General features: G+C 39.8%; 1 protein-coding gene across 2 annotated transcripts; it reads left to right on the forward strand.

Moving 5' to 3' along the window:
* Window positions 1-474: 474 nt before the first annotated feature.
* LOC311437551 (cytosolic phospholipase A2 epsilon-like) lies at window positions 475-25,760 on the forward strand. Of its 2 annotated transcripts, XM_084520935.1 has the most exons (20): window positions 475-545; window positions 2,088-2,160; window positions 9,721-9,857; window positions 10,256-10,387; window positions 11,257-11,297; window positions 12,161-12,203; window positions 12,655-12,718; window positions 13,564-13,724; window positions 13,911-14,003; window positions 14,674-14,711; window positions 15,399-15,555; window positions 16,047-16,183; window positions 17,037-17,259; window positions 18,452-18,566; window positions 19,217-19,354; window positions 20,093-20,200; window positions 21,599-21,790; window positions 22,273-22,439; window positions 23,922-24,105; window positions 25,041-25,760. In XM_084520935.1, exons 1-20 carry the CDS (start codon window positions 519-521, stop codon window positions 25,277-25,279), a joined length of 2,469 nt encoding a protein of 822 aa, XP_084377061.1. In that variant the 5' UTR covers window positions 475-518; the 3' UTR covers window positions 25,280-25,760. The 2 variants fall into 2 exon arrangements, with proteins under 2 accessions (XP_084377061.1, XP_084377062.1); XM_084520936.1 differs by lacking the exons at window positions 475-545; window positions 2,088-2,160 and adding an exon at window positions 7,002-7,069.
* The last annotated feature ends 887 nt before the right edge of the window (window positions 25,761-26,647 follow it).

Genomic DNA, 26,647 nt, shown 5'->3' on the forward strand with positions numbered 1-26,647 from the left:
TTACAATCATTTTGTCTGCACAATGATTTGTTTGGATATCTTTGGCCAAAGAAGCCCTTGACTCTTGGGCAGACAGATGGACAGTGCCTGATGCCAGCTGACTCCGTGCAAGAGGTGGCAGTCTGACAGCCCTCCATAATGCAAAAGCTCCGTGGCCTCCTAAAGAAGGAACGGGGCTGCTCGTAAGAGTACCAAATATTTGTTCAGTGCCCAGAACTCTGAAGGGAAGATCCTTGTTGGGTCTTGATGCCCCTCTGGCCCCTGTTCCCAAGGCTGTCCTGCACTGCCAGAGCTGGGTTGTTTGTGTGTCAGCTGCAGGCACTCACCTGCCAGCAGCGAGGAGGAGGAACTGGGGAATTGCTCAAGTGGCTGGGGTGAGGCGGGCTCTGAGTCAGGCACCCACACACCTGTCTGTCTGCTCCAGGCAGCTTAAAGCACGAGAAGCTGTCTCGTGGTCATTCCTCAGCACCCATCCACTGCTACATTTCACATCTGGCTTGAACGCGGAGAAGACAACGATGGGGGTGTTTTACAGCACAAGCCAGGTAAGAAAAGGGAAGAGGAGGCTCTGGGATGGACTGTGTAGGCAGCCTTGACAGTAGTGGGGATCTTCTGTGGGAAGTGTTGTTGTTCCTGTGTCTTCAGCTCCAAGATCCCTTCTTCAGCACCAGAGCTGAGAGCAATGGGTTTTGTACCCAATTTGAGAGCTTCTGCCTGGGTTTTGTGCCCAATTTGTGTTTTCCCTTGAGGAACGCAAAGGCTCTCATGCTGCTGTAATTTTACTATATTTTGTAAATCTCCAATTAAAAAAAAAAAAAAAAGACATCTTTTTATATGTTGCTGTTGTCTTTCAATTCCCTCCAATGGGATTAGGCAAAACAAGCTACCAAGGCAAACCAAAGAGGCATTACTAATGTCAATGACTGCATAGGGAAAGACAAAAAGTTGATATTATGTAAGGAATGAAATATGAGCTCTCTTCAAAATTCTGGGAACTTGGGGGCATGAGGGAATGAATGGTAACACAGAAGGCTTTCGCTGTTGTACAGCTATCTACGTATTTGTTGCAGTGATATTCCCCGCTTTATGGGTAGTGTGCATGAGCACTCTCTTACATATTTGTTACATTGCTACAGAGACTTTATTCTTTGTTCCTATTTTTGTTGTTTGGTGATGGTTCAGAGCATTAATAATGCAGTTTTTTTCTCCTTTTATTCCTTTTAAAAAAAGAGAACACAATTATCTAGGGGATAAACTACCTCACCTTCAGACCCCATACTTTTGATTAAGTACCATGTTTGTCCACTCCTTGCTTTAGATGAGGGAGGATGACAAAATCAAAACAGTTCCCTGGCAGGTTTGTTAAATATCTTTGATAACCACTGATGTTTAGGTGGTTTCACAGGATTTCCAATGACACTTTTCTGTGACCTCTGCATAAGGAAAATCGGATAAACTGAATTATTCTGACATAAATAATTACAGAATAGTTGTTTTCACTGTCCCCTTTTGAGAAATCTGAGATAGGTGCCTGGAAGATATTTCTTATTCTTCATTGTCTGAGAGCCAGCGCTGATTTATGTCAAACAACGATGGAGCTATATGACTATAAACCACCTGACACGCAGTGTCGTTACATCATGATATCATTACTAATTCCTGCCCTGCTAGATTGTCAACTATTTATTGTGAAATATAGTAGATATATATGATATATCTGAATTTGCACAGACCAAGATGTGTATCAGCTGTATTAATAACACAGCAAGGTTCACTATCGCTTATTTTTCTGTGGTTGCATTGTAAGAGTTAGTCAGCCACCACAAGTTGAGGGTTTCCACAAGGTTCCTCAGAATGGAAAATGGAGCGCATTGGAGGTTTGGTCTGTGGCTGACTGTGCATTTGAGGTCTTTGGCCGCACTTGGCTGTAAATCTGGGAAGACAGAGAAGATGATGCATAAGGAAGAACCTCAGTCTGGAAACATTGTAGATAGTGTTCAAATGTTTCAATACCAACCATCTATGACTATGCCTCTGTTCTTTCTCTCTGCATGCTAATCCCATGCTTTTTGTATGTTGTTCTACAGACAGAACCCTCTCCATGCAACTTGTTCACTGTAAAAATAATACGGATGAAAAATGCCAGGAAAGCAGACCTGTGTGAGTATCTTTATACCTCTGGATTGTCCATGTGCTTATAAAATTACCTGGAAAATTACTAAGTGTCACAAACATCACAGAGTATTTATAAAAGGAGAGGGAAAGACAGTGAAGAGGTTTGACTATGGTATGGTGAAGGTGAAAAACTGTAATTAGAGAATTTTATATATATTTTATATATAATTTTTATATATCTTTGCCAGTGTAATGTGAGGTCCAGCTGCCAGCTGTAGTTCAGTAGATCTTTTTGCATAGAATGCATAAAATGCAGATTCAAATGCAAAACAAAGAACAGTTATTTAGTCATAAGGAATGATCCAATGAGAAGTTTAGATGGTGGTCACTTCTACGGTTCCTTCTTACAGTAATGTCCAACTTGTCCATAGCACAGATCATTTTATGTGAGCTTAGGACTGGATATTTGACATCTGTCATGGATTCATTTTTCACAGAAAGACTAGTTAAATATTGGAACAGGCTGCTCAGGGAAGTGGTAGAGTCACCATCCCTGGAGGTATTTAAGAGATATGTGGATGTGGTGCCTAGGGACATGGTTTGGTGGTGGTCTTGGTGGTGTTAGGTGATCATTGGACTAGATCATTTTCTGTGTCTTTTCCAACCTAAATAATTCAATGATTCTATGACTGTCCCATTTGATTCAGCTATAGGAGATGTGTGTTTCAAAGCTTAGTTGAGTGCTTGCTCTATTAGCTGTTTTTATTCTTAGTAATGTTTACAAAGTGCCTGGAAGTCAACAGGTATGTAGAACTTCATTAATGCTCCATAAATACCTGAACTGCAAAGCAGAAGAGTAAAAGATGTGAGTAACAATCACCTCCAGTCTGAGGAGATGGCTGATTGTCTTGTGTTCATTCATTTACACAGATAGGAAAGTCTCAGTCCAGAATATTTCTGTAGGAACCACACGAAGTTAAATTTGTTCAGTTAAAATGATGCAGTACAAGAGATTTGTTTGCACCTTTCCATAGTGATTAGCCTCGAGTTCTGTTGTTCCTCTAGAGCCGAAAGGTATAGGAACAGAAATTTATCACTCATTTTTATTGACGAGAAGTAAGATACTTTCTTTTTGCTGAATGTATGGGGAAGAAGAGTCCCTATGAATTATTTGTATCATGTAGAAAGGAGATCTGAAGTTCAATTAGAGGCCAGACAGAAATCTCTTGCTACAGCTGAAATCTACTTAAAGGTACTGAAGTGTACTCTGAGCTGAAAGAAGTGTGGAAAAATACTGCCCTTAAATATCTCCCCAGATATTAATGTTCTATTAAGCTCTCCACATGAGAATGAGCTTACCAAAACTCCTCTATGTCTTATTCTCATCCAGATCAACATATTTTGTTTTTGTCTTCAAACTATTTTTGTTCTGAAGAGAGTTACCTATGTCTTGCTGCTTTCCTTCCCAATAGTAGAAATATTTAGGGCCTGGACCAGGTACTGAGATGCTTGAGCATTTCTGCTTCCCAGCCAGAGGCATGTTCCCAGCCTGCACCTCTGCCCAGAGGAGTGGTTTGAAGGCAGTGATGCATTCAGAGCATGGCCTGGGGTCTGGAGCTGCACAGGCTCCCCAGGCTAAGGCTGTTTTGCCTTACGCTGTGAAGCCTGTACTGGATGTTGCTTGCAAAAAAAGAGTGACAAGCATTTCACCACCAATATTGCCAAGCTATAATCTGTTTGAAATGGTCATGTAAGTCAAACCATGGATGGCACAAACAAAGCAAATACTGTACTTATAAAGGTGAATTCTTTGTTTGTTGGGTACTTCCACCGGGTAAGGAAAGAGAATCCCTAAAAGAACTGTCCAAGATGTATAAGAGAAATTAGGAATGATATTTTGGTATAGAAGAAATTGCCCTGTGAAGCAGGGCAGCCAGTCTTTTGGTATCCAAACTGGCATACTAGGAGATTTGCAGGTAGGAAGCACAGACAGGCTGTGAGTGTGTCAGTTTGTGAGTCTGAATGGACTGAAGCCTCCATCCAGTGGAAGACAAAGAAACAGGAATGATATGTCTGGTTTTTGGCTGCCTTGACTAGGATTTCATATTATCACTCCTGGAGTTAAGGACTCAACTAGTAATGTTGCCTCCCTTAAATTCAGCTTTTTACCCAGGACACTGTACTTGGAGGATTACAAGCTTTGTACCAGTCATGACACTGCCTTGCATACACTTAATTTCTGAATCTATTTTTGACTGACTGCTGTTTATTTCCAGAATCATTCATTTTTTGTTGAGTGTGAAATTTGTCAATAACATTTTTCTGGAAGGTCTGCTTTTAAGGCTTTCAGCATGTAGTTTGATATACAGACAGACTTGTTTAGGTCACATATTTCAATTGGGTACTCTTGATTATATGAAATAAACACGATTCGAATTTTAAAATATATTAATGTCTGGTTAAAGTTACTGGCAATGTAAAAGCTAGTGCAAATTTCATGTTGGTAACTATATGACTTTCTCTGAGAAGAAGGAAACTAGGAGACTTAAAATGAAAAATGCACAACTCACAAAATTTAGCTTTTTTGTATGTGTATTGCTGTGTAATATTTTAAAGTTTTTTTCAGTCATTGTTACAGTTCCCTAAAGATTAGCTTAGCACAGCCTTAGGGAACCCAGAAGCATGTGGGCATCCATCACCAGCTATGCTGACTTCTTTACAATACCGTTTTCCTAACAATGATTTTTTTTTTTTCTTATTCATCCTTTTCAAGCTCTTTTATATCATTTTCCTTTTCCTGGAAACCTTGCTGTATAGAGGCAGGTGAAAAGTGTCACCTACTTCCAAACTTTAAATCAGCTCTTTCTGCTTCTCTCCAGTTATGCCCATCCTTTTGTTTTGGAGGTGAATCCCATTTTGTTATTTTCTCTCTAAAGATCATTTATTGCACGATTTCTGTACAGTCTTTGTATCACCGTGTTTAATACTCACCTAGTGCTTAGAATTCCTCCCTACTTGGTACTGCACTTTAGTTTCATTGTCGTTCTATCTGCTTTATCTTCTAGATAATAAATGGAAATGGGAAAACCAATACACCATAATAGTCTCAAAACTTCACTAATATCTACTACAAAACAGATATTACAACATCCTTAATGGAAGTTCAGTGCATAATATTTTGATCTAAGACTATCTGAATTGCTTCATTCTAATATTTAACCCTTAATTTATTTCATACATTCTTGTACTATTCCATCTTTTTCCCACTGATTCATCAATGTCTAAATTATATGTCAACACTAATTCCATTTGTGTATTGATGCATCAGTGACGTTATTGATATCACCTGTGACTTTAGTGCTTGTTTATGATCTCCACATTCCCTCTTCCCACTGAACACACCCACATCCCCATCAGGCTCATTGGGGTTATTAATATTCCTGGACCAGCTACACTTGCCAGTTCCCAGATTTGGGTGTGGACCTCATCTGCATCCTGACTCCTTAATGGTGTGAGACTTGTATGTACACCAATCCAACACACCCTTAAAAACAGTATTTTTTCTGTAAAGAATTTCAGATTTCATGCTCAGCCTTTTCCAGTCCTTGGGCAGCCATCATAGCTTGATAACAAACAGAAGAAAATGTCTTTTTTTTTTTTTTTTTTTTTTTTTTTTTTTTTTCCTGCAGCCATTTCACCTAGGGAGCTCCTCACAGCAGGAGACTATGTATGGCAAAAATTTGGGTGAGTTCAAGGCAGAGACTGGACAAACTCATAGAAGAAAACAAGTGCAATGAAATTTGGCTTAGGAAGTTTCTGAATTTCAAACTGTGAGGGCTAAGGGTATTATGTGATGCTTGCCCTCTAACAAACTTCCTCATACATTCGCGAAATATGGGTCATGGGCTCCTCTGACACTGATGTCTAACCTTCATAAGACCAAAGATCTCTCCCAAAAAAGGGCAAAAGGGCTGAAGAACACGATTTCTGGAGAGAAAAAAAAATAATTAAGTGGAATCAACAGATCAAACTAAAACAAAACAAAATACCTCAGAGTATTAAGGTTAAAAAAAAAAAAAGTAAAAAAGCAAAACTGTATGGAAATGTTGAGATGAGCATTTTCAAACCATCATTTCCTGCTTCCTGAAAACATCTTAGAGCCCTCAGTGGATGCTGAGGAGCACTGGGCTAACTGGACTGGCATAGAGTTAAAAAATACTCTTCAGCATTTTTTAAGTGCAATAATGATGTTTTCTGAAGTTTAGGAGGCTGGGGAGGGGGCTATTTTTTAGGTTTGATAATTTTGCAAAGTTACATTTTGGGTCTTTTTTTTAATGTAAGGCTTGATATTTTGGATATAATAATTTATAAAATTATGAAGTACATGTATAGTTTATATTTTATGGCATTGCAGTTGCAGTTCTGACATGCATGAAATCAATTCATGGAAAGATCCTTGAGATCCTGCAATGAAACATAGCCAGCGAAATACATTATTGTTTGAGGAACTATGGTCCAATATGATATTTATTAGAGGAACCCACAGACTTCCTCCAGTGTTTGGTTCTTGCACTGTTGTTATAGTTTCATTGTTATTTATTACTTACTTTACCATGATATTTAAGCAGTTGCAATTATGTACTGACAGCCTATTGTTCTAGATGCTGCTTGAAATCTCATTATAAAATAAGGAGATGCGGACTGATAAAGCCCAACAAGGGCCAAGAAAACAGAAAAATTGTTGTTTGGCAAAATCTCAGCAAAGGACAGCTTTATAGAGATGTGAATGAAAATGATAGTTTTATGGATACCTGTAGGGTGTGCCACCCTAATGAAGGGTAGGATGGGAGAGTGTGTGAAAGCTTTTTATTGATGTTTAGCTAGCAGGTGATGGAGATTAATGTTGAATGTTGCCAGGAGGCAGGAAGCATTCTCCCAGGCCTGAATGAATATGGTAAGTCTGTTAAGGGCCTTGGAAAGGTGTTTATTTCCACAGAAGTAACCCATGTCTTTAAAAAATCCCAATTAATTAATTAATGATCTAAAATATCTAAATTTGTACTCTAGATGATAGCAATGCCACTGTACCCATCCATAGCCAGGTCTCTCTTCTCCCCAGTGCTGGATGAAGAATAATACTTTCCTCAGATGGTAGTGACAGTTTGTATTTCATGAGACAGATGGGTCCAGATGAAGAAAATCCATGATCATGGAGATGATCTGGATAAGCAGCTCAATGTTTGAGACCACATTTAAAAAAAAAAAAAAAAAAAAAAAAAAAAAAGAGGGGAGAAAAAAATGGTTAAAATTTTGGCTTAACCTTGTTTGAATGTGAGCTGTTTATGGGAGGAATGAGACTTCAGTTTGAGCCAGAACAGCTGGTGCCCTGCTGTTGTCTAGGGGTACAGCATTGGTACTGAAGCCAATGTTGTTTAGCATTGGTCATGTCACTGTAATGCTTTCTAATGGTAAAGCACAATTAAAATCCAGTCCTGCTGCTATCCTGGAAGCTAATTAGAAACTTAGTGTAATAACTGCATGAAGAGACTGGGCTTTCATAAGCACCTGCTGCCACACCTGCTTTTGGCAGGATATTGCCCCATCGTGATACCACAGCTGCCATCTCAAGCATGTTTCAACAGCTGCTCACATGTCATGGTCAATGGGAGGGACACAGGTTGCTGCTGGGAAGTTCTGACGGGTACATCATGTGTGAGCATCATTGCTGCTGTTCACCTCCTGTAGTCAGTTGGCTTTTAGGCTTACGTACCATACTGACGATTTGTTTGCACATGCCTGGTAATGGGAGCCTTGTATATATACACAGAGTCCCTTTATATAATGCGATGTGGTGTTTTGCTGTGTTATTGATGGGCTTGGGCAGAGTGTTCACACCTATTCGTACTTGCAGCCAGTCAGGCAGAATTGCAGGGTCATTCACAAACTTCAGTGGGTCCTCCTCCCAGAGGGGACAAGATCTGACAGCAGTGTGTAGATCTCAATCTGGAGTTACAAAGCATCAAAAAATGTTTTCGTACAGACTTTTCCTCTATAGACATGGAAGTTTGGAAGCTATTAGGACTGTTAGAAACAAAGATGACTTAAGTCTCAAAGGGAATCATCAAAAAAAAAAAAAAATGTCTTTGTTAATTCTTCAGTTACACATAGAGTGCACTAAGGGGCCAAGTCATTTACTCTGTGTTTCCCAAAAGTCAGACCCCCTGATAAAACTAAGTGGGACAATGCTAAATCACAGAATCACAGAATTGTCTTGGTTGGAAGAGACATACATATAGCAATGCTGATGATGGGATTTGCATTTTTGGGCACTACTCCATCATGTTATCTTTGGTACTTGCATAAGTTATTGCTCCTAACAAAAAAAAATAAATATATTTTGTATGGTGGTCATCCTGGACCCTGGAGTGTGAATCCAAAGGATTGCTTATCTCATGATTCACATTTGCATTTTATTGCTAAATGACTATGACAAAAAACATTCACAGGCAGATTATTCTGACTTCAGAATGAAAGTGCTCATTGATGATCTAAGCACTGCAGACAGCTGCTGAACACTGTTTCATTCTTAAGCCTTGGTCCTAAATATTCCTCACTTATGAAGGAGCTCATGTGGGAAGCCAAACTTCACAGCTAACCTCTTCATCAGGGAAAGGAAAATGAAAACCATAAAGTTTGCCCCACGTAGCAACTGGGCACATTCAAATTCATAGGTGAACTTTATGACTTGAACACACCCTTAATTGAAACAACAAAGCAAAAGCAATGCAATCTTGTGCAAAGCAGCAGCGTCATCTCAGTATGGTCTGGGAAGCACAGACAAGCTTTTTCATCTGTACATAATATTGCAAATGTCATTACTACTCTAAGGCACAAAGGTGGAGGTGACATTAAAAATATTTTAATAGAGCTTTACTGGCTAAAACTCTCCTTCAGGACAGCTTCTTAAAACAAGTGCTATACCTTCAAACTGCTCAATATTTCCAATTCCTTTCTTCCATGTGCTTATTTTAATCCACAAAGGATTAAATACAATTTATTTCCTCTGAAGGAATATATACATCTTTTATTGAAAGGCTTTGTTGTTGAACTCTCACAGTGTATATGTTCCCTTTAATCTTCCAAAGGGAAGAAGGGAGCCAGAGATAAGGTGTCTCAGCAGAGACCTGTCCTCTGACAGCAGTGGTCCTTCATAAGAACCTTCAGTGCAAATAGCTTCCACTGCCAATGTGTTGGCAGCCAGATGTGCTAGAGGAAGGAAAGGATACTCTGAAAAGTAGACGGGACAGAACTTACAGCCAGAGCTACCCCAGAAACATTAAGGCATGCCCCGTTATTTTCAGGGTTACTTTTCCCACAATGAAAAGAGGTAGCTCTCAAGAAGAGAAAAATGCTAGGATTTCACAAAGAGTGAAGTCAGCTTGGCTGTACAGCATTGACTTGATGGCACCTTATCTAGGATCCCAGCTCACATTCTGCATATTGTGCTGTGTACAGAGCTTAAAAATTCATACAGTGCCACAGCTTACGGGCTACTAAATGTGGCCCACTGGTCCATTGCTTTCACGCTTCCCTTCTCTTCTGCAGTAACCCAGTCTGACTGCTACGTGAGCCTAAGCCTGCCAACAGCCTCAGCGCAGCATTTCCGCACCAAAACGATTCCAAACACGAAGAACCCAACGTGGAATGAGACCTTCCACTTCACGATTCAGAGCCAGGTTAAGGTAGGAACCGCAGCTATCCCTGACAGTTGGCATTTGCCTTCTACCCACCTCCTGATGGTTAGGCTGAAGGCCCAGATGCCCCCTTCCCTGCCTAAAAGTCATTTTTCTTACCAGACATGAAATGGTACCATAGCTTCCCACACTGTGGGTCTTCCTGAGTTTCTTTGTGAAGTATTCATACTGTCTAACTGCAGTTATTTAGCTTTTGACACATGCATAAGACTGTATATTCCTGCATAGTCAATGGAGCCTGTAGAGAATAACTGCAAAACTTCTATTTTATTGTTTTCTTTGCATTCCTTCTTAAACTTCTAACCCGAATTCCTCCAGCTGAACGGAAGTAACTGTAGCATCTTATATTTGTTAAATCTCATACAATCTATTTCTTCTGTTCCCAGAACATTCTGGAGCTGAAAGTTTGTGATGAGGACAACATGACACAAGATGACCACCTCCTTACTGTTTTCTTTGACGTCTCCAAAATCCAGCTCGGAGAAAACATTCAGCTAAGTTTCCAGCTGAATCCACAGGTAGGGATAAAATTTAAAGACAAAGCTAAGGGGACATGGTCAAGCAAGAATGTTGTTTTCTCAGCTTTCATCTCACCTGCCCAGAATAGAGGCCTTTCCTACTGTCGATTTAGTCATCTGAATATGCCCGTCTGTTTCAGGGGTTGGTGCCCAGTTTTGCCTCAGTAATTACAGTAAATTTTGGGTGCTGCTTTTACAGATAGAGTTGGCCGACATTATCATGCTTGTTCGGTTACTCTACTTGATGTCAAAATGTTGAGAGCTTTAGGCTTTCCTTTGCAGTTGGAGCTCATGGTTTTGAGCTGTGACTCATGTCCGACTGATATAAAAAATAGTGGTCTTGACTTCATAACCAAAGTTCATTCTCCAGAACACCCTGGGCTTTGCATGCCCAACTGTGCTGCCATGTTAATGAGCCACCAGGCCCATTCGCTCAGGTTGTGGGTGAGGTTTGGGAGAGAGGCAGGATGATTTGTATGCACCAGAGAAATTCAGTCTTGGTGATGCTGAGAATTAGTGGGGAGCACTGAGAGCTTGTGAGCAGGAAAGGGGAATTGCAGGTGGCCTGTGAAGCAGTGGAGGTGAATCTAAGATTGTGGAAAGGCAGAGAAACTGTCAAGAGATCCTGCAATATGTTTGGCTTACAAAGTGTCAACTAGAAGCCTGCTGATATAATGGCTATGATATCAGAAGTATGTGATATGAAGTATAACAGATAAAACACAAAGAAAATGAAATCTGTGGTGTGTGCAGTTACTAAAGGTGGACACTGGCTTGGAGCCAGTTCCCTGAGAAGCACAGATTCCTGTAGGGTGTTTTTCAGCACAGAGGAATCCACATGCAGTGACTTAATTCATTTTCTTTCCCAGGGAAAAGAGGAGCTGGAGGTTGAATTCACAATGGAGAGCAGGTGAGTCAATCAACAGAAATGCAAGCAAACAAATGTTTCTGATATACAAAACATCTGTTTATGCTTGCAGCCCCTCCTAACACTGTCATAGTCTGAATAAACTAGAGGGAATTTTGTGTGTTCAGGAAATGCTTGTGCATTTAGCAGAGAAGGGGTGAATCCATACCAGGCACCCAGACACTGAAGAGCTAGGACAGGCACTGAGAGGGGCATGATGTCTCCTGGTTGCTGCTGCTTGCCAGGCTGCAGGGGGCACTCTGTGCAGGAGGATGTTTTAAGTTTTACACCCCTCCTGCTCCTTCCTGTGATGTCTGTCCCAGATGTTTGCTTTGTCACAAGAATGTGCAAAAATACTTGGAATCTGAGTTGTGGGAATAGATTTACAAATATTTTTTACCGTGTTTCTATGCTAACTGTACATTTAATGGAGAGAATGTGAAAGAAAATCAGTCCTAGTGCTGCTGTTTGTAAGTTGGATGAATTCACCAGCTTTTCAGTACTGATCGCCCAGCAATATAGGGCAATAGTCTAATTCTGCCATTCCTATACTTTTGTGTCAGAAAATGATCCTGTCTGATGCAGCAAGGAGCTCCTCTGTTCAGCAGCTCTCCATAAATACAGTACCCAGGCTTAATGTTCAGCCTCAGAGAGGCAAATTGGACCAAGTGTCCAGCTAGAATTTCATATGCTGTTTACTCATGTTGCATGTCCAAAGATAGGCTTTTAAAGATAATGAAATGAAATGAAATGAAATAAAATAAAATAAAATAAAATAAAATAAAATAAAATAAAATAAAATAAAATAAAATAAACACTGGGAGAGTGCTAGTTGTGAACTGATTGTTTTCCATTTTGTCTTTTAGTCCGGATCCTCCTGAAAACATTATTACTAATGGCGTCTTAGTGGTAATTTTTATTTCCTAACTCTTTCCCTGCTGTATGGCCATGCTTATTGCAGAACCAGGATTAAAGGTGCTGGGCAGTTGCTCCGTAGAGTGGCATGGAGGCATTGGACATGGAGCAGGCAAATGCTGGTGCCAGCAATTCCCACTGGTGACTCTCCCTCTGGGAGAGGCCGCAGCTGCCTCTAGTGCTCGCCTCTGCCCAAATTGAGCAGGACTGGGGTGGAAGATCATCCCCCTTTGCGTGGGAACAACCAAGCTGAGCATTCTCCTTGGGGTGCCCACCCTGCACCGCTTCCCCTGGGCCCTTTTTCCTCATGCCAAATGCTGCTTCCCTTGACCTGGTGGAGGGGTGACAGCCTGGCATCAGCCTGGGCATGTGAATAGGGGTTTGGCTGAGGTCAGGCTTGACCAACAGCAAATGCCTTTTCTCTTTCTCTGGTCATTTCTTCCAGTCCCGTGAAGTTTCCTGTCTGGATGTGCAGGTGAATGGTGGCAAGATGAGGAAGGATAGCACAGGTGAGCCTTCGCTGACTTACGGAGAAAATCTGTAGGCTGCTTTATGGTAAAAGTGCTCAGCATTTTACCCTTGAACTCGCTGGTTCAAAATGGTTAACAATGCAAAGCAAAATCTCAGCAATGTCAGTGACTGGAGGGGGCTGTAATTGATCAAAACCACAGAGATAATTGCAGAGTGCAGCCTGATGAGCTTGTTGTCTGGTTTTCCTGCAGAAGACTTTCCCCTATAATAATATCTTGTCAGATGCTTATGACTTTCCAAATTATTTGTGAAGGGTGTTGAAATTTTCTAAGTCCTCAAATGGAGCAAAATCCTGTTTCTGGATTCAGAGAAAAAGAAAATGGGCAGGATGAGGACTGAGCCTCTCTTCCTCAATTTCACTTTTAAACATTTCTTTAGGTGTAACAAAATAAAATGATGAAACATGAGACGCACACAATATATTACCAAAAGTACCTGTTGCACATTTTAAGTAGCACATCAGTATTGTGTTAAGCCTACGCTTGTGGACCTGTGTATTTCCTAAGCAATTTTTAAAACATTGTGCTCTGGCATCTCTCGATGGCTCCAACCTCACATGCTGTGGTGCAAAGAAGGGATACTTTCACACTGCAAACCACATTTTTTGGAAGGACTTAAATTTGAAACACCTTCATAGCCCCCAACATAAATTACTTGCAGTCTGTGGTGAATTTAGTGAGCACTGGTGGAGCTCAGATCCCCACAAGATGGAATATTCTTATAGCTAAGAAGTGTGGACAGACATACACAGTGGTTTTGGGTATTTCAGAAAGCAAGGCCTGTTTGTGAGGATGTGAGGATGTTTTTTCTGTTATCCCTTCAGAGAGGAAATTTGCACTAACGGTGGATGGCTCATACGAAGGGACCCAGACCCACACACTGAGCTCCTGCCTGTGCCCAACTGCACCAGCCAGGTTCCACTACATCAAATACCACCAGTCAGCGCTGGCTGTGGCGCTGCCGCGGCGGAGGCGGCTCAGCAGGGTACGTGGTCACCCCTAATGGGCAGATGGCTCTTTGCTGTGTGCTTCTTTGGGAACCTCTGAGGTCTGTGTATGCAGGGAATTGGTAAGTGAATGAATGTATGTGAGGCTGGGGAGACTGCTTTTTACTTCTTTTTGTCTTTTGTGTAACTCTCCTCATTATTATTATATTTTTTTTTTTCTCCAGTCTATATCAAGCCAAAATGAAAGGGATATGAACGAGTCTGTGACTGTAGCTCTGAACTTGCTTCCTATACAAGAGAAAATAACAGTAGCACAGGTGAGAAGTGAGTTATTAATAAAACTCCATCCCAATACATACTCATTTTGGTGGGTGATGTGAATTTTACAGTCCAGTGACTTGGATCCAGTCAGGTACAACACATGCTGTAGTTGTAAACTGTGAATAACTGTCAGTGACAGTATAGCTATGCAATATTTATTATTATTATTATTATTATTATTATTATTATTATTATTATTATTATTATTAGTTGGCTTTTGTTTTGCATGTGGTTCCAGGCATGCTGTTCAACCCTGTCCTGAGTTGAAACTAATTTATTAAAGGAATATCTAATATGTTTATCAACACTGTATGTGAGCTAACAGTATATGTGACATTTAATACTGATAATTTGCAAAGGAGAAGTCTGAAGCAGAAGGCAAAACAGAACATCCACATGCCTGTGGTTCAGGTGTTCAGCTTTTAATGAGCTTCCTAGAAAACAAAGGGCAAACTACGTGTTCATTTGTGGAAAACTGAGGGGCTATGCTTCTATCCAGCTCAGATTGCACTGGAGCCTGTTACATACCTCATAACCCAGGCCATTCATTGCTTGACCACATACAGCAGCAAAAAGAGTAAAACTCAGCCTATAGATGGTGTGGCGGAGGAATATGCAGGATTAATGACCTGAGCATGCTTACATTGTTTCATTTGCTATTTTCAGGACAAGACGATCGACTTGTATGTAAAGGCAAATGAATGGTAAGTGAGTCTCCAGCAACGCCTTATACTGTAACTGGGAGACATTTGCAAGTACACAAAGCTCATTTGAAATCAGCAGGGGTCATAAAGACTCAGACCTTGGTAAGCAGAGATGTGTTCCACTTCTGGTCTCAGGCTTTTGATTGCCAGGTTCTCCTTAGACAGCGATGGATAACTATATTGCGGGTCCCTTTTCCTCCAAGTTTCTGAGCTGGTACTGCACTTAAGCAAGTAGGTCTCAGTTTGTGTTCACTATTATGCCCACAGATGGAGAGAGTAGTTCTGCACAGAAATAATATTTCTGTATAATACCAACAAAATAAAGACAAGGTGTGGTAGCTGTTTTCCTAGTTAACCATGGTGGCTGTTGACAGCAGTTACCTAGTTACAGGCACATATGGTAGGCACTGCTGAAACTTGAAAAATCAATTATATGAGCAAACAAAACCAGAAACGTGCTGTAGGTACCTCATTCCAATACCACAGCAGTACGTCATGTTCTGCCCTGCATTCCCATTTGCATTCTTTGTAGCAGCTACAGCAATTAGCAGAGGCCTGTCTGTGGTGTCGCTCTTTCTCATTTATTACATTATGTTGTCCATGAACCAGTTTGTAAACATACACACAAGCACAACTGGAGTTGATCACAGCAAGTAGTAATATATAATGTTGGTGCCCTGGTCTCAGGACCCAGGGTCTGTGTTTCAGGCCAAGAAACCTAGATGCCCGCCTGGGGTTTGACCTGTGCGCGGGTGAACAGAATTTCCTGCAAAACCGGAGGAGGGTGGTTGCTGCTGCACTGAAGGATGTTCTTCATCTAGAGGAAGACCTGCAAGACCACGAGGTAGCTGGGAAAGGCACCGCTGTGGAATTTTTTTCTCTCTTCTTTCCCTTGGGCCTGGAGATGGCAACAGGAGTGTTTTCTCCCCTCTGTCCAGATGAGGCATGAGGAACTATGTCAGCAGATCCTTCTCCTGGGCCCTGTTTGCATCCAGGGTTATCTGAGCTGGATTGCTCAGCAATCTAGATGAGCAAATTCTCTATTTCCATTTGGCTTTCAAATGATCATTTAAATGAACTTCAAACCATGATTCTTGTCCATCTTTCTTAAAAATCTTTAATGAAGTGCACAGATATTTAAATATATTCCACAAGGTGGCCAGAAACTCACGTTCCTTATAGCTTACAGAGCAAAATTGCTTTATCTCTAATCCATATGTTTTATTTTACTAGCATCTGGATGTTGCATTTTCACATCTGCCTTCTTTTGATGTGGATGTCCGTTGATGTCACTTTTCCACCCGTGCTTCATGCCCTTTTCTTTGTGTTGAACAGGTGCCGATAGTGGCTGTGACAACAGCAGGGTGTGGAATAAGAGCACTCACTGCCATGTATGGCAGCATTTTGGGTCTTCAAAAGTTGCGTGTTCTGGATTGCATTTCATACATCAGTGGCTCATCTGGCACAACATGGTGAGGAATCATTTTGATACTGTTGTTGAGATACTATGTGAAGCAAAACTCATGCTTTGTCTAGGCTTTTAGATCTCAGCAAGGGTAAAAGGTCATGAGTTACTGCTTCCATATAAGGCCTATGAATGCCAGGGCCTTCATAATAGGCCTTGAAAGGCCTGTTATGCACCACATTTTTCACAGAGTCATCATAGAATCACAGCATATCCTAAGTTAGAAGGGACCCACAAGGATCATCGAGTCCAACTCCTGGTTCCACACAGAACCACCCCAAAATCAGACCATGTTTCTGAGGGTTTTGTCCAAACACTTTTTGAACTCCAGCAGGCTCAGTGCTGTGACTACTGTCTTGGGGAGCCTGTGCCAGTGCCCAACCTCCCTCTTGGTGAAGAATGTCTTCCTAACACCAAGCCTGACCCTTCCCTGTTCCAGCTCCATGCCATTCCCTTAGGTCCTATTGCTGTCCCCAGAGAACAGAGATCAGTGCCTGCCTCTCCACTCCCCCTCAGTGATATTTGGTGTCTCTGAAGTAATTTATCCCTAATTAAAATATGAGACTTTACTGGTAGTGCAGAAATCCTTAATCCAATGCAAAATTATCCTGTATGCTCAGTTACTGTTGGACAGAAACAACATAGACAGCTGGTGCAGCTGTTTGTGTTGGCTTCCAGATCAAGAGGTTATGATTTATTGCCTTTAGATTTGCATTTCTGTTCAAAGTAAGCTCAAAGTAGGGGAGCGACCTATAGCTAAAACAATAAGAAGTGCCCAAAGCTCTGCAAAGTATATCCTCTCAGTTTTAAAGCCATCATCTTCATTTCTTTCCCCTCCCCATCGCATTTCCTGCTTACAGGACCATGACCAAACTGTATGAAGATGCAGATTGGTCACGTAAGGATCTTGGAGAAGTAATTATTGAAGCTCGGAAGCAAGCAACCAAGTGCAAGATGGGTGCTTTTTCCTTGAGAAGTCTGAGGAATTATTACAGAGAGCTGAGCCAAAGGACCCAAGCAGGACATAAGACATCTTTTATTGATCTGTGGGGACTCATGATTGAATCCATGTTAAATGATGGGGTAATGTCTATTCACCTTTCTTCTCATAAAGTTGGTGACATGATCTTTATGATTATTACAAGAAAATAAAATCCTAGGAAGAAGTGCCTGACTAATAACACTATACTTGGTATGCAGGCAGAGTATCTATTTACATTAATAACTTGGAGATGCAGTGTATGTCTACAGGGAAGCCTAAAGTGTGACTAAATGTAACAGAAATGCTTAGACTAGCTCTAAAGTAACTGGCATACTAGTTAACATTTGTAGCTGTCAGGATTCTTAGTTGTTTTTTATAGCCCTACATTTGATGTCTCTGCTGCTGCAATGTTTGCAGTGTTTATACAAGTCACACATTGAATGTACTGCAGATGTACCCCCCTATGTAGTTCCTGAATTAGTGCTAGAGTATAGATCCAGAGCTCCTGAGAGATCTTTGCTGAGGAACTGTCATTTTGCAGTGCCTTTCAGCTGCTTTTGATTTGGTCTCTCAGGACTGCTCCTTTCTAATGCTGTTGTAATGACAAATGCAAAAGTTTCCATGTAAACTTGCAGTCTGATGTTAACTGGAGAAAAAGCTATTTTATTTTAAAATCCCATAAAAAATGGTTTATATTTTGTCCAAGTGAAAAAAGGAAAAAAAAAAAAAAAGTACTGCCCCTTCATATCAGATTTCACAGTGTGTTTCTGGCCTCAGTGCTTCCTAGCAAAATGTGTTAATATTTCATTTGACGTAAGTACACTCAAAATATCAATTTCATGTATAACATAAGACATTAGTATTGGGCAGCACAGGGAATTTTCCCTCTGGGAATATTAAACTTCAGTATGAGTTTCAATAAAATTCTTGATTAGAACCATCATTAACATGCTGCCTTGAAGAGCTCATGTCAAATAGATGAAGTATATCATAATAGCAGAATTAGCCAGATCTGCCATGTTTGTTTTTTTCACTTACATTTGACAATACAAAGCTAGGAGATCATGTGAAGCACTTCATTACTGGTGCCATACACTGAATATAGAACATAGCTCTTTTTGTTAGTGAGAGTTATTCCTACTCCCATGATTTTCTTGTCCTCTGTTTATTGGACATATGGAAATAAATCTAGGAGGAAATTCAGATAAATAACATCCCATATTTACTGATGTCTTTATGGAACTGATTAGCAAACATTTTTTCTTTCCTTTTTTTTTTTTTTTTTAAATCCAGAAATGCTACCACAGACTTTCTGATCAACGTCGGGCAGTGAGTCAGGGCCAGAACCCACTGCCCATCTACCTTGCTCTCAATGTCAAGGACAAAGTTGCTACCAAAGATTTTAGAGGTAATGTTTCAATTCTGGGAAAAGAGCTGTGTTTTAACATAGGTATAGATCTTGTAAAGAATGACAGATCATTTTAAATTCTTGCCCAAGGCATAAGTCCTCTTGAGAGATGTAAACACTAGCTAGGAAGCCATAGGGTCGACAGCAACACTTTAAGGTTTTGTAAAATCCCGTCACATTAAGTGTGCACATTTAGACATTAACTTCAGACTGCTAACATGACATAGATCCATGACACTGCCTCATAAACACTATGAATTGTTAAAGAAAGTGATTCACAGAAGGTTTAAGTTCACTTAATGTATATTTTTCATGGCTGGCTAAAGGCAATAAATGCAATAGAAGCCAGACTGAATTCCAGTCCACCTTCCATGAGAAAGCTTCCTGCTTGCTAGATAAAAATAAATTTTCTCTTAGCCCTCACTTTATTTTTTTCACAACCTTGTGGAAAGTGCAACAGCGGGTTCAATTGCCTACTGGACCTGAGAGGCAGCAGTCAGCACAGTTTGCTTTGGGCATGAGCTAAACCAGCCCATTTCCAAGAGCTGACACTTGAAAGGTTCACTCACTGTCTATTGACATTGCCGTTTTTAGTAGCATTTTTTTCCCTTGGTTACTGGAACTAACATTATTGGCATGTGTGTTGGCAGAGTGGGTGGAGTTCACGCCATATGAGGTGGGCTTCCTGAAGTATGGTGCCTTCATTCGTGCAGAGGATTTTGGCAGCGAGTTTTTCATGGGTTGCCTGATGAAGAAGCTCCCTGAGTCCCGGATCTGCTTCATGCAAGGTGACTCACCAACCTGGGGGATTGAAAAAGAATTTCATACAGACACCAATGATTCTGGAAATTAATCAATAGCAAACCATTGTCCTGCGTGTGGTAGCAGAGGTACTGGGTTATGTCAGAAGTGGTTCAGTATCCCAATCAGTTACATTCAGCATGTCTCCTGAAATTCACTCATCTGCCCAGCTAGCTTTATCACTGGGGCTATGAAAATGAAACTAAAAAAGAGAAGTGATGTACCTTTGCAAGTGTGTTTGAAACATCACCATTGACCTTAAAGTGCAAAACCTTTTAAAAGTTGAAAGTCTATGAAACTTTGATAAAGCTGAGGGAAGTAATAAGAAATAAACAGAACATGAGGGAGGGGAATCAGTGAATGAGCTGGTTGAAAATATTTAACTATAGAAAGGAAAAGGAAATGAAAATAGGAAAATAGTGCAGTGTTTGTCAAAACATATGTCGTTCTAGGTAAAACAAGGTGGGAGGAAAATAACAAATTTCTTATGAATTTGTATTCTGAGTCAAGTCTGTCAGTGTATCACTGAAATAGATGTCTAGGCTTATGTAAAAGTTGGAAAGAAATTAATAAAAGAAGAAGTTAGAAAAGTGCTGTGAAAGGAGCAGAAGACAGGCGATTTATTTATTTATTTATTTATTTATTTATTTATTTATTTATTTATTTTTAAATCAGTTCCTTGTGTTTACCTCACTACTGCTCATTATCCATCTCTGACTTCCTAGGAATGTGGAGTAGTATCTTCTCCAAAAACCTCTTGGATGCCTGGCATGCAGCTGATAATTCAGAGGACTTCTGGCACAGATGGACCCAAGACAAAGTGACTGAAATAGGTAAATCTCCAGTGCCTTTTGACTTATGGCCTCCCTCCTCCAGGCCCCTCTGATATGGGACGAAATAACATACCTCTGACACAGTAACTACACTCACATTTCCCATGTTTTGCATTCATCTGTCAGCCTGGTGCTCTCAGTCTTGGGTTAGGGAAAGTACTGGGAAAATTAAGTGCTTTGATGTTACTGAATAGCCAGTGTTTTGCTTAATCTGAGACTTGCATTAGTGAGATTTGTATTAGAAGGTAAGGCACTATCAGACAGACCTTGATGGAAAGAAGATAAGGATGGCTATATAACATGATCTCTAAAGTGCTGAGTTAAAATACTTCTGGGAAGAATTGCTTCAATCAAAGCCTCATGGCATCTCTATTTGTTGAGCAGCTTGAGTGTTTTTTTTTTTTTTTTCCTTCAGTTTCTGTTCCCTCTGCATTGTGTATACTTCCCTCAAAATCTGACTGAACTGCAAGATTTAGCAGAGGTCCAAGGAAATCAGTGGAGTAGAGCTTTATTATGCCAGCTGAGAAGGGCAGCTCAGAACTGAAAGACCATTCCTTGAAAATACCCATGAACAACTTCATCGTTAAAATTCAAGTGGAATCAGTGGTTTCATGTTGAATGGCCTCATGTGGCATTTCTGTGGGCTATGTTTATTTTGGGAAAAACAAAACAAAACAACTATATTTGAGTTTATATAAATTGCAAATTTGAGTTGAATTCAGATGTGCAAACCAAACTGAACAAACTGTGTTTTAAGTCAAAACATTTTATTTAAAAATATTCAAGTTTTCTTTTCAAAATAAGCCTAAAATTTCAAATTTAGCCCAATCTAAAACCAGTAACCTTTTCAAATTTATAAGTGAAATGATTTTGCTTGCTTTTTGTTTGCTTGGAAAACTGAATTGTTTTGATGTCTACCAAAATCCTCTTGTTTTATGAGAAAAATGCTACTTCAATCAAATATGACCAATCACAGTTCAGAAAACAAAAGTTTATGTTTTATCAAGCAATTGTCTGGAACTCACTGCAGACCATAAAGCAAAATAACTCTCTACAACTTCCTTGTGAGAGGAAGTGGAGAGGGAGGTGCCAGTCTTTGCTCCCTGGTAACTGATGTCAGGATACATGTGAATGGGAAGAGCTGCACTACAGGACGTTCAGACTAGATATAAGGAAAAAATTATTTACTGTGAGGGTGGTCAAACACTGGAACAAACACTTTTTGCTGATGCTCAGCAACTTTCAGGTCCAGCCTTTAAAAAGGTGAACACAAAGAGCTCTAAATATATTGTTACTACTGTTGTAAAAGTCATTGATCCTTTCTCTTCTTTGCATCTGGTTCACATCTTAATTGTGACTATAATTTAGTTGTGTGTAATTTATGCCATGTACCTCTAGAGGAACAACCAGACTTGCCTGAGAAGCCCTACGAGATGGCTACCTGCATGTTCACTCCTACCAGCGGCCTCTCCACAACTCTCCGGGATATCCTGACGGACCGCCCTGCTGTCTCCAAGTACCACAACTTCCTGAGGGGCTTCCAGATGCACAACGAGTACATCCAGCACGAGCATTTTGCAAAATGGAAAGGTGTAGACAGCACTTCTGCTCATGAGCCATCGTGGCTCATCTGAGCGGGCACAGGGGTTGGAATTCAGATGTGGGATGTTTGTAAATCCTGCAGAAAACAGAATGGAATTTGTGGTCAACTGTTATTCTTTGCTGAAAGAAAAGAGAGGGAAAATGAAGTAACTCCTTACATCCCTCACTTCCAGTAACAGGACTGTTCAGTTTTGGGGTGATTTGGTACTGACAGTCCTTCCTGAGATAAAAATCATTGGGGTGGGACTTTGCATATAGAAAACCTGACGTGGGTTTGGTGCAGCTTATGGGCTTGGAAAGACTGATAAAATGTGAGTAGAGAGGCTGAAGGAAGCTTTAGGATTGTTGCATGACATCCAAAAATGAAGGGAAATTCCTGCATGGGAGAAAAGCTTGCCTTTCTTTTGTTTTCTAACCTGACAGGTGTCTTTCTGCTGTTTGTAAATAACTCCAAATCTGTCACTCTTTAGACACCTCACTAGACACCTCTCCTAATGACCTGAGAGGCAACTCAGAGCACCTGGAGCTGGTGGACGCAGCTTTCTTCTTTGAAACCAGCTGTCCACCCCTAATGAGACCAGAGAGGAAAGTGGACGTCATCATACACTTAAATTACACAGGTGGATCACAGACCTTGGTGAGAAGTCTCAAAAATTACTTTAATAATGGCTTTTCCTTTACTTTCTTCAGCTTTCAGATAGGTGTCTGTAGAATGTTATCAGTAGAACCTAGTAAAATGGTGTTTCCAAGCCTTAGAAGAAGAATGGAAATTCCCAGAGGGAAGAACAACTCCATTTTTTTCCTCAAATCACTTTTGAAAGAATACTAAATGAAATACTCAGAGATCTCTGCTTCACCAATAAAGTGCAGAGTGGCACAATGAAATTATTATGGTTGAGCTGCAACTTCCATTACAATTTAACATAAGATTTTATAGCACAAATGTAGCTGGAAAAGATTTTTCTGTGATTCATATGTATAATTTATTCTGCATTTTCTTTAAATGTGTAAATTTTTATTTCTCTTTTAATTTTTTAAATGTGGTTTTTAGCTGTCCAAGAACAACCTAGAGAGTCAAGAATTTTGTCTTTTTTTTTTTTTTTTTTTTAATGAATGCATTTTTTCTCCTAATGCAGTGAGCTTGAAGCAAAACATCAAATGCATTTGCTATGTTTGAAAAAATCTGATTATAAAATGGCTATATAGATTTCAGAGATGGTATTTACCACTTAAGAAGACAAATTTAGACTTCCAAATGCATACTTGTAATTGTAAACCTGCTCCTGAAAGGCACCATAGAAAATGTGAAGTTCACTGGTTAAGAATCTGTCGTTATTTTACAAGTGGATGATACTCTCATGCTGCTCTTACACTGTAATGCCACATGAAAATTTTTTGTCTCTGTACTGTAGCTGAAAAAAACACCACATGTAGTAACTCATACTGCATTTCCTTCTGGTAGTCTGAACTCTTTTGGAAATATTTAATTCAAGTAAAAAACGGTGGTGCTTCTGTGTTTTGTCACATAATTTAACAAAGCTTCATCATCACAAATGAGCTTTGTGATAAATGCTTTTAGTGTTATATTTTGAAGTTTAATACTCTTAAAATATGTTAGCTTGAAATTTCATATTATTTCTAAAAATCAAAATTTAAAATGGGGAAGTTGATCTCAAAACCCTGCTAAAATCTATTGAAGTCAATTTACAAATTATAACTGCTATATAGACAGGTAACATGGCTGAAAATCCTTACTGTCTTGGACTGAAAATTTAGCTTTGTTTAGATGAAAATTTTTCTTAGTTCTCCTTTAATTAATGATGCTCTTTAACAATCTTTCAAATTACCTGTTCTGTTCCTAAATCATTTCCATTTTAAAGATGTGCTTTGGTACTGATCTAAAATCTTCTTTACCAACTTAATATCACGTGTTTTCCTGCACGTTTATTTTCAAAAAGTTCCTTAGGCAAGAGAAGAACTAGAGACTGCAGGTTCTCACATTATCTCTAACCTTCCAATGCTATCAGGCTATTTTATGCAGCTTAGCATGAATTAAGCAGCAGCCTGATCTTGTGTATCTTTTCCATTTCTTACTCTGCTGCTGTTGGGCACTGACCAGCCTCTAGAGCAGGCTTGCAGTTACTTCTCAGAGCAGGGAATTGCATTTCCCAACATTGAGCTGAAGGATGATGAGAAGAACCTGAAGGAATGCTACATGTTCGATGGTGCAGACACTCCAGGAGCTCCTCTCCTGCTTTATTTTCCACTAGTGAATGACACCTTCCAAAGATGCGTAGCACCTGGTAAGTTAGCATTACCCAGCTGTTTTATTGACCCAATTAACTTCTTTACTTCCTGAGAGTTTCTTCTTTAACCCAATACAAAAATCCTTTGCTTGCTTGCTTTTTCCTACTGGTGAATACATTGCAAAAGGGGATGGCTCAAATTATTTGCAAAATCAGTAAAATCTTGGGCATAATTTTAGTTTGAATCTTGGTGCAGTTCAGTGAAAGAAGAAATGTGTTTCTCAAGTAGAGGAATGGGATCTAATTTCACCTTGTGATTTCCAAAATTTTACTTTAGGGTGTAGAACAAAGCCGAGTTTTCAGATACATATTTTTATGACGTTCAGATCTAGGAAGAATTATCTTTAGAGTATAGATCTGTGGAGGCCCACTGTGCTTTCTGTTTACACTGTTTAACACGTTGATTGTATATGCTGGGAAATCGAAGCAATAGTACGTAAACTAAGACTTAATAAATGCAGTCACAGTGTTCTTTTGGACCACTGTTTGAGATACTGCCTTTGTTTTTATTATGATTTCCAAGGCTACTAATATTCTGCCTTCTCCTGCCCTGTACATCTCATTATTCCTTTTACCATAAGTATATATTCTACTCAAGAACCCTCATGGTATGACTTGATGACCTGTGAACTCTCAAAAAATGTCATGCCGTGAGTTGGCCAGTAGACGGTGCTGATTGCAATGGAATGTAGTGATACATTTATTTTTTTTTCTCTCTCTCTCTCTCTTTTTTTTTTTTTTTTTTTTTTTTCTTCTTCTTCTCTGTTTTCTAAAAGGGTTTTGTTTAGAAGTACATTTTTAGAGATCGGAGGGCAGCAATTGTCTTCATATCAGCCACATATGTGATCTCTCTAAATTATCCTTGACATAGCCTATCAGAGTACTATAATTTCCTGGGACTATACAAACGCCTTCCTCTTTTCCCCTGACAGGCATGGCTCGTAGTGCTGCGGAAATGGAACAGGGCAAGATTGATCTCTCCAGTTTCTGCTCTCCGTACTCAACGAGAGAGGTCTCCCTGAAAGCAGAAGATTTCAACAAACTTCAGAGGCTGACTAATTACAACATAATGAACAATGAGAACATGATTCTTCAGGCCTTGCGCATGGCGGTGGCACGGAAGAAACAAGCTCTGAGCCATCCAGTATCACAAGCACAGGCCTCTGGTTGAACAGCATTTTCCTCTCTTATTAAATATTTATCATGACAGAACAGAATTATATATCAAATGCAATAGCTACTTCACTCTTCTTGGCAGGTGCCATCTCTTTCTAAGTAGCCTTCTCAAAAAAGAAAACTTGAAGTACTGACTTCAGAGCCACATGGTTTGGTTTACTGATATAGCTGCTTTTTTGGTCAGAAGTTTTGATATCAGACAGGCTGGTCTGTTGTTAACACCATCTCATTGTGATGCACAGAATGCAAATTCAGCTGTGTGTGATAGGGAAATAGTTTTAACTTTCTCTCTGTGGTATCTTAATGGTTTGGTTGTTAGTATTTTTTCATCTGCAAAATATTCTGGCATTTCATTGTGACTATTGGTAACAAATCTATGAAGCCCTCTTCAGACACAGAAGTTGGTGATTTTAACATGTAAAAATATTTTATTTGATTTTAATAACTTGAATTAAATGGTGTTCTACCTCATAAAACTTTTGTTGCCCTGATACTTTTTTGTTATGAATTGTCATGAAATATCACATGAACGATACTTAATTTTTCAGACCTGTGATGGGTGATAGATATATAGAGATAGTGACTTTTAGGTCTTCAATGTTCCTTCTTAACAATTAAATCAAACTGATGAATTTGTTTTGAATGGCTACTGCCATTTTCTCCCACAGTAAGCTGTATTCTGTCTCAGATCACATGCAGTTATCTCCCTGAAAAGCTATTTTGCTTCAGGATCATCTAGAACTTGTTCAATGTAGTGAGCTGAAATATTATCAAAACAAGTAGCATGTGAGGAGGATTGAAAGGTGTATGATAATTGCATCCACTCAGTCGCACTATTGAAATGGAGTAAGATAACAATATTCTGTTCACTGCATCACAGTTGTTAACCAGCCATAAAATGTAAAATACATCTGCAAGTGCAAATTAAGATACAATTGTCACAGAGTAACCTAGTTATTTGACAAGTACATTGAAGTTCAGTGGCTGAGGGGGAAAAGCTGATTTAAGCACACACAAAAATGTAACAGCTCTCCAACACCAGCGTGATTACCAAAGAACAGATGAAGAGGTTTCCAAAGCATTTCCTGAGAATGCACTAAATGATGTGCATACACACATGATGAAGGCAACCTGATGAGCAATCCATAAACAAAAAGCAGCACTCCTCTTCAGGCTGTCCAGGAGACCGGTTTGTAACAGAAACAGGAAATGGTTGTGTGTCATTCCGAAGAAGTGAGAGCTTGTCTGCCAAAGCATGGATGTTGATCAACCACCACTGCACCTGCATGTTTATATATAACAGAATAAATATCTTATATTTCTTCCACTTCAGCTAACGAGAAATTTCATAACTAAATCCTCT

This window comes from Aythya ferina (assembly GCF_964211825.1).
Source record: "Aythya ferina genome assembly, chromosome: 5".
In the NCBI taxonomy this organism is placed as follows: domain Eukaryota; kingdom Metazoa; phylum Chordata; class Aves; order Anseriformes; family Anatidae; genus Aythya; species Aythya ferina.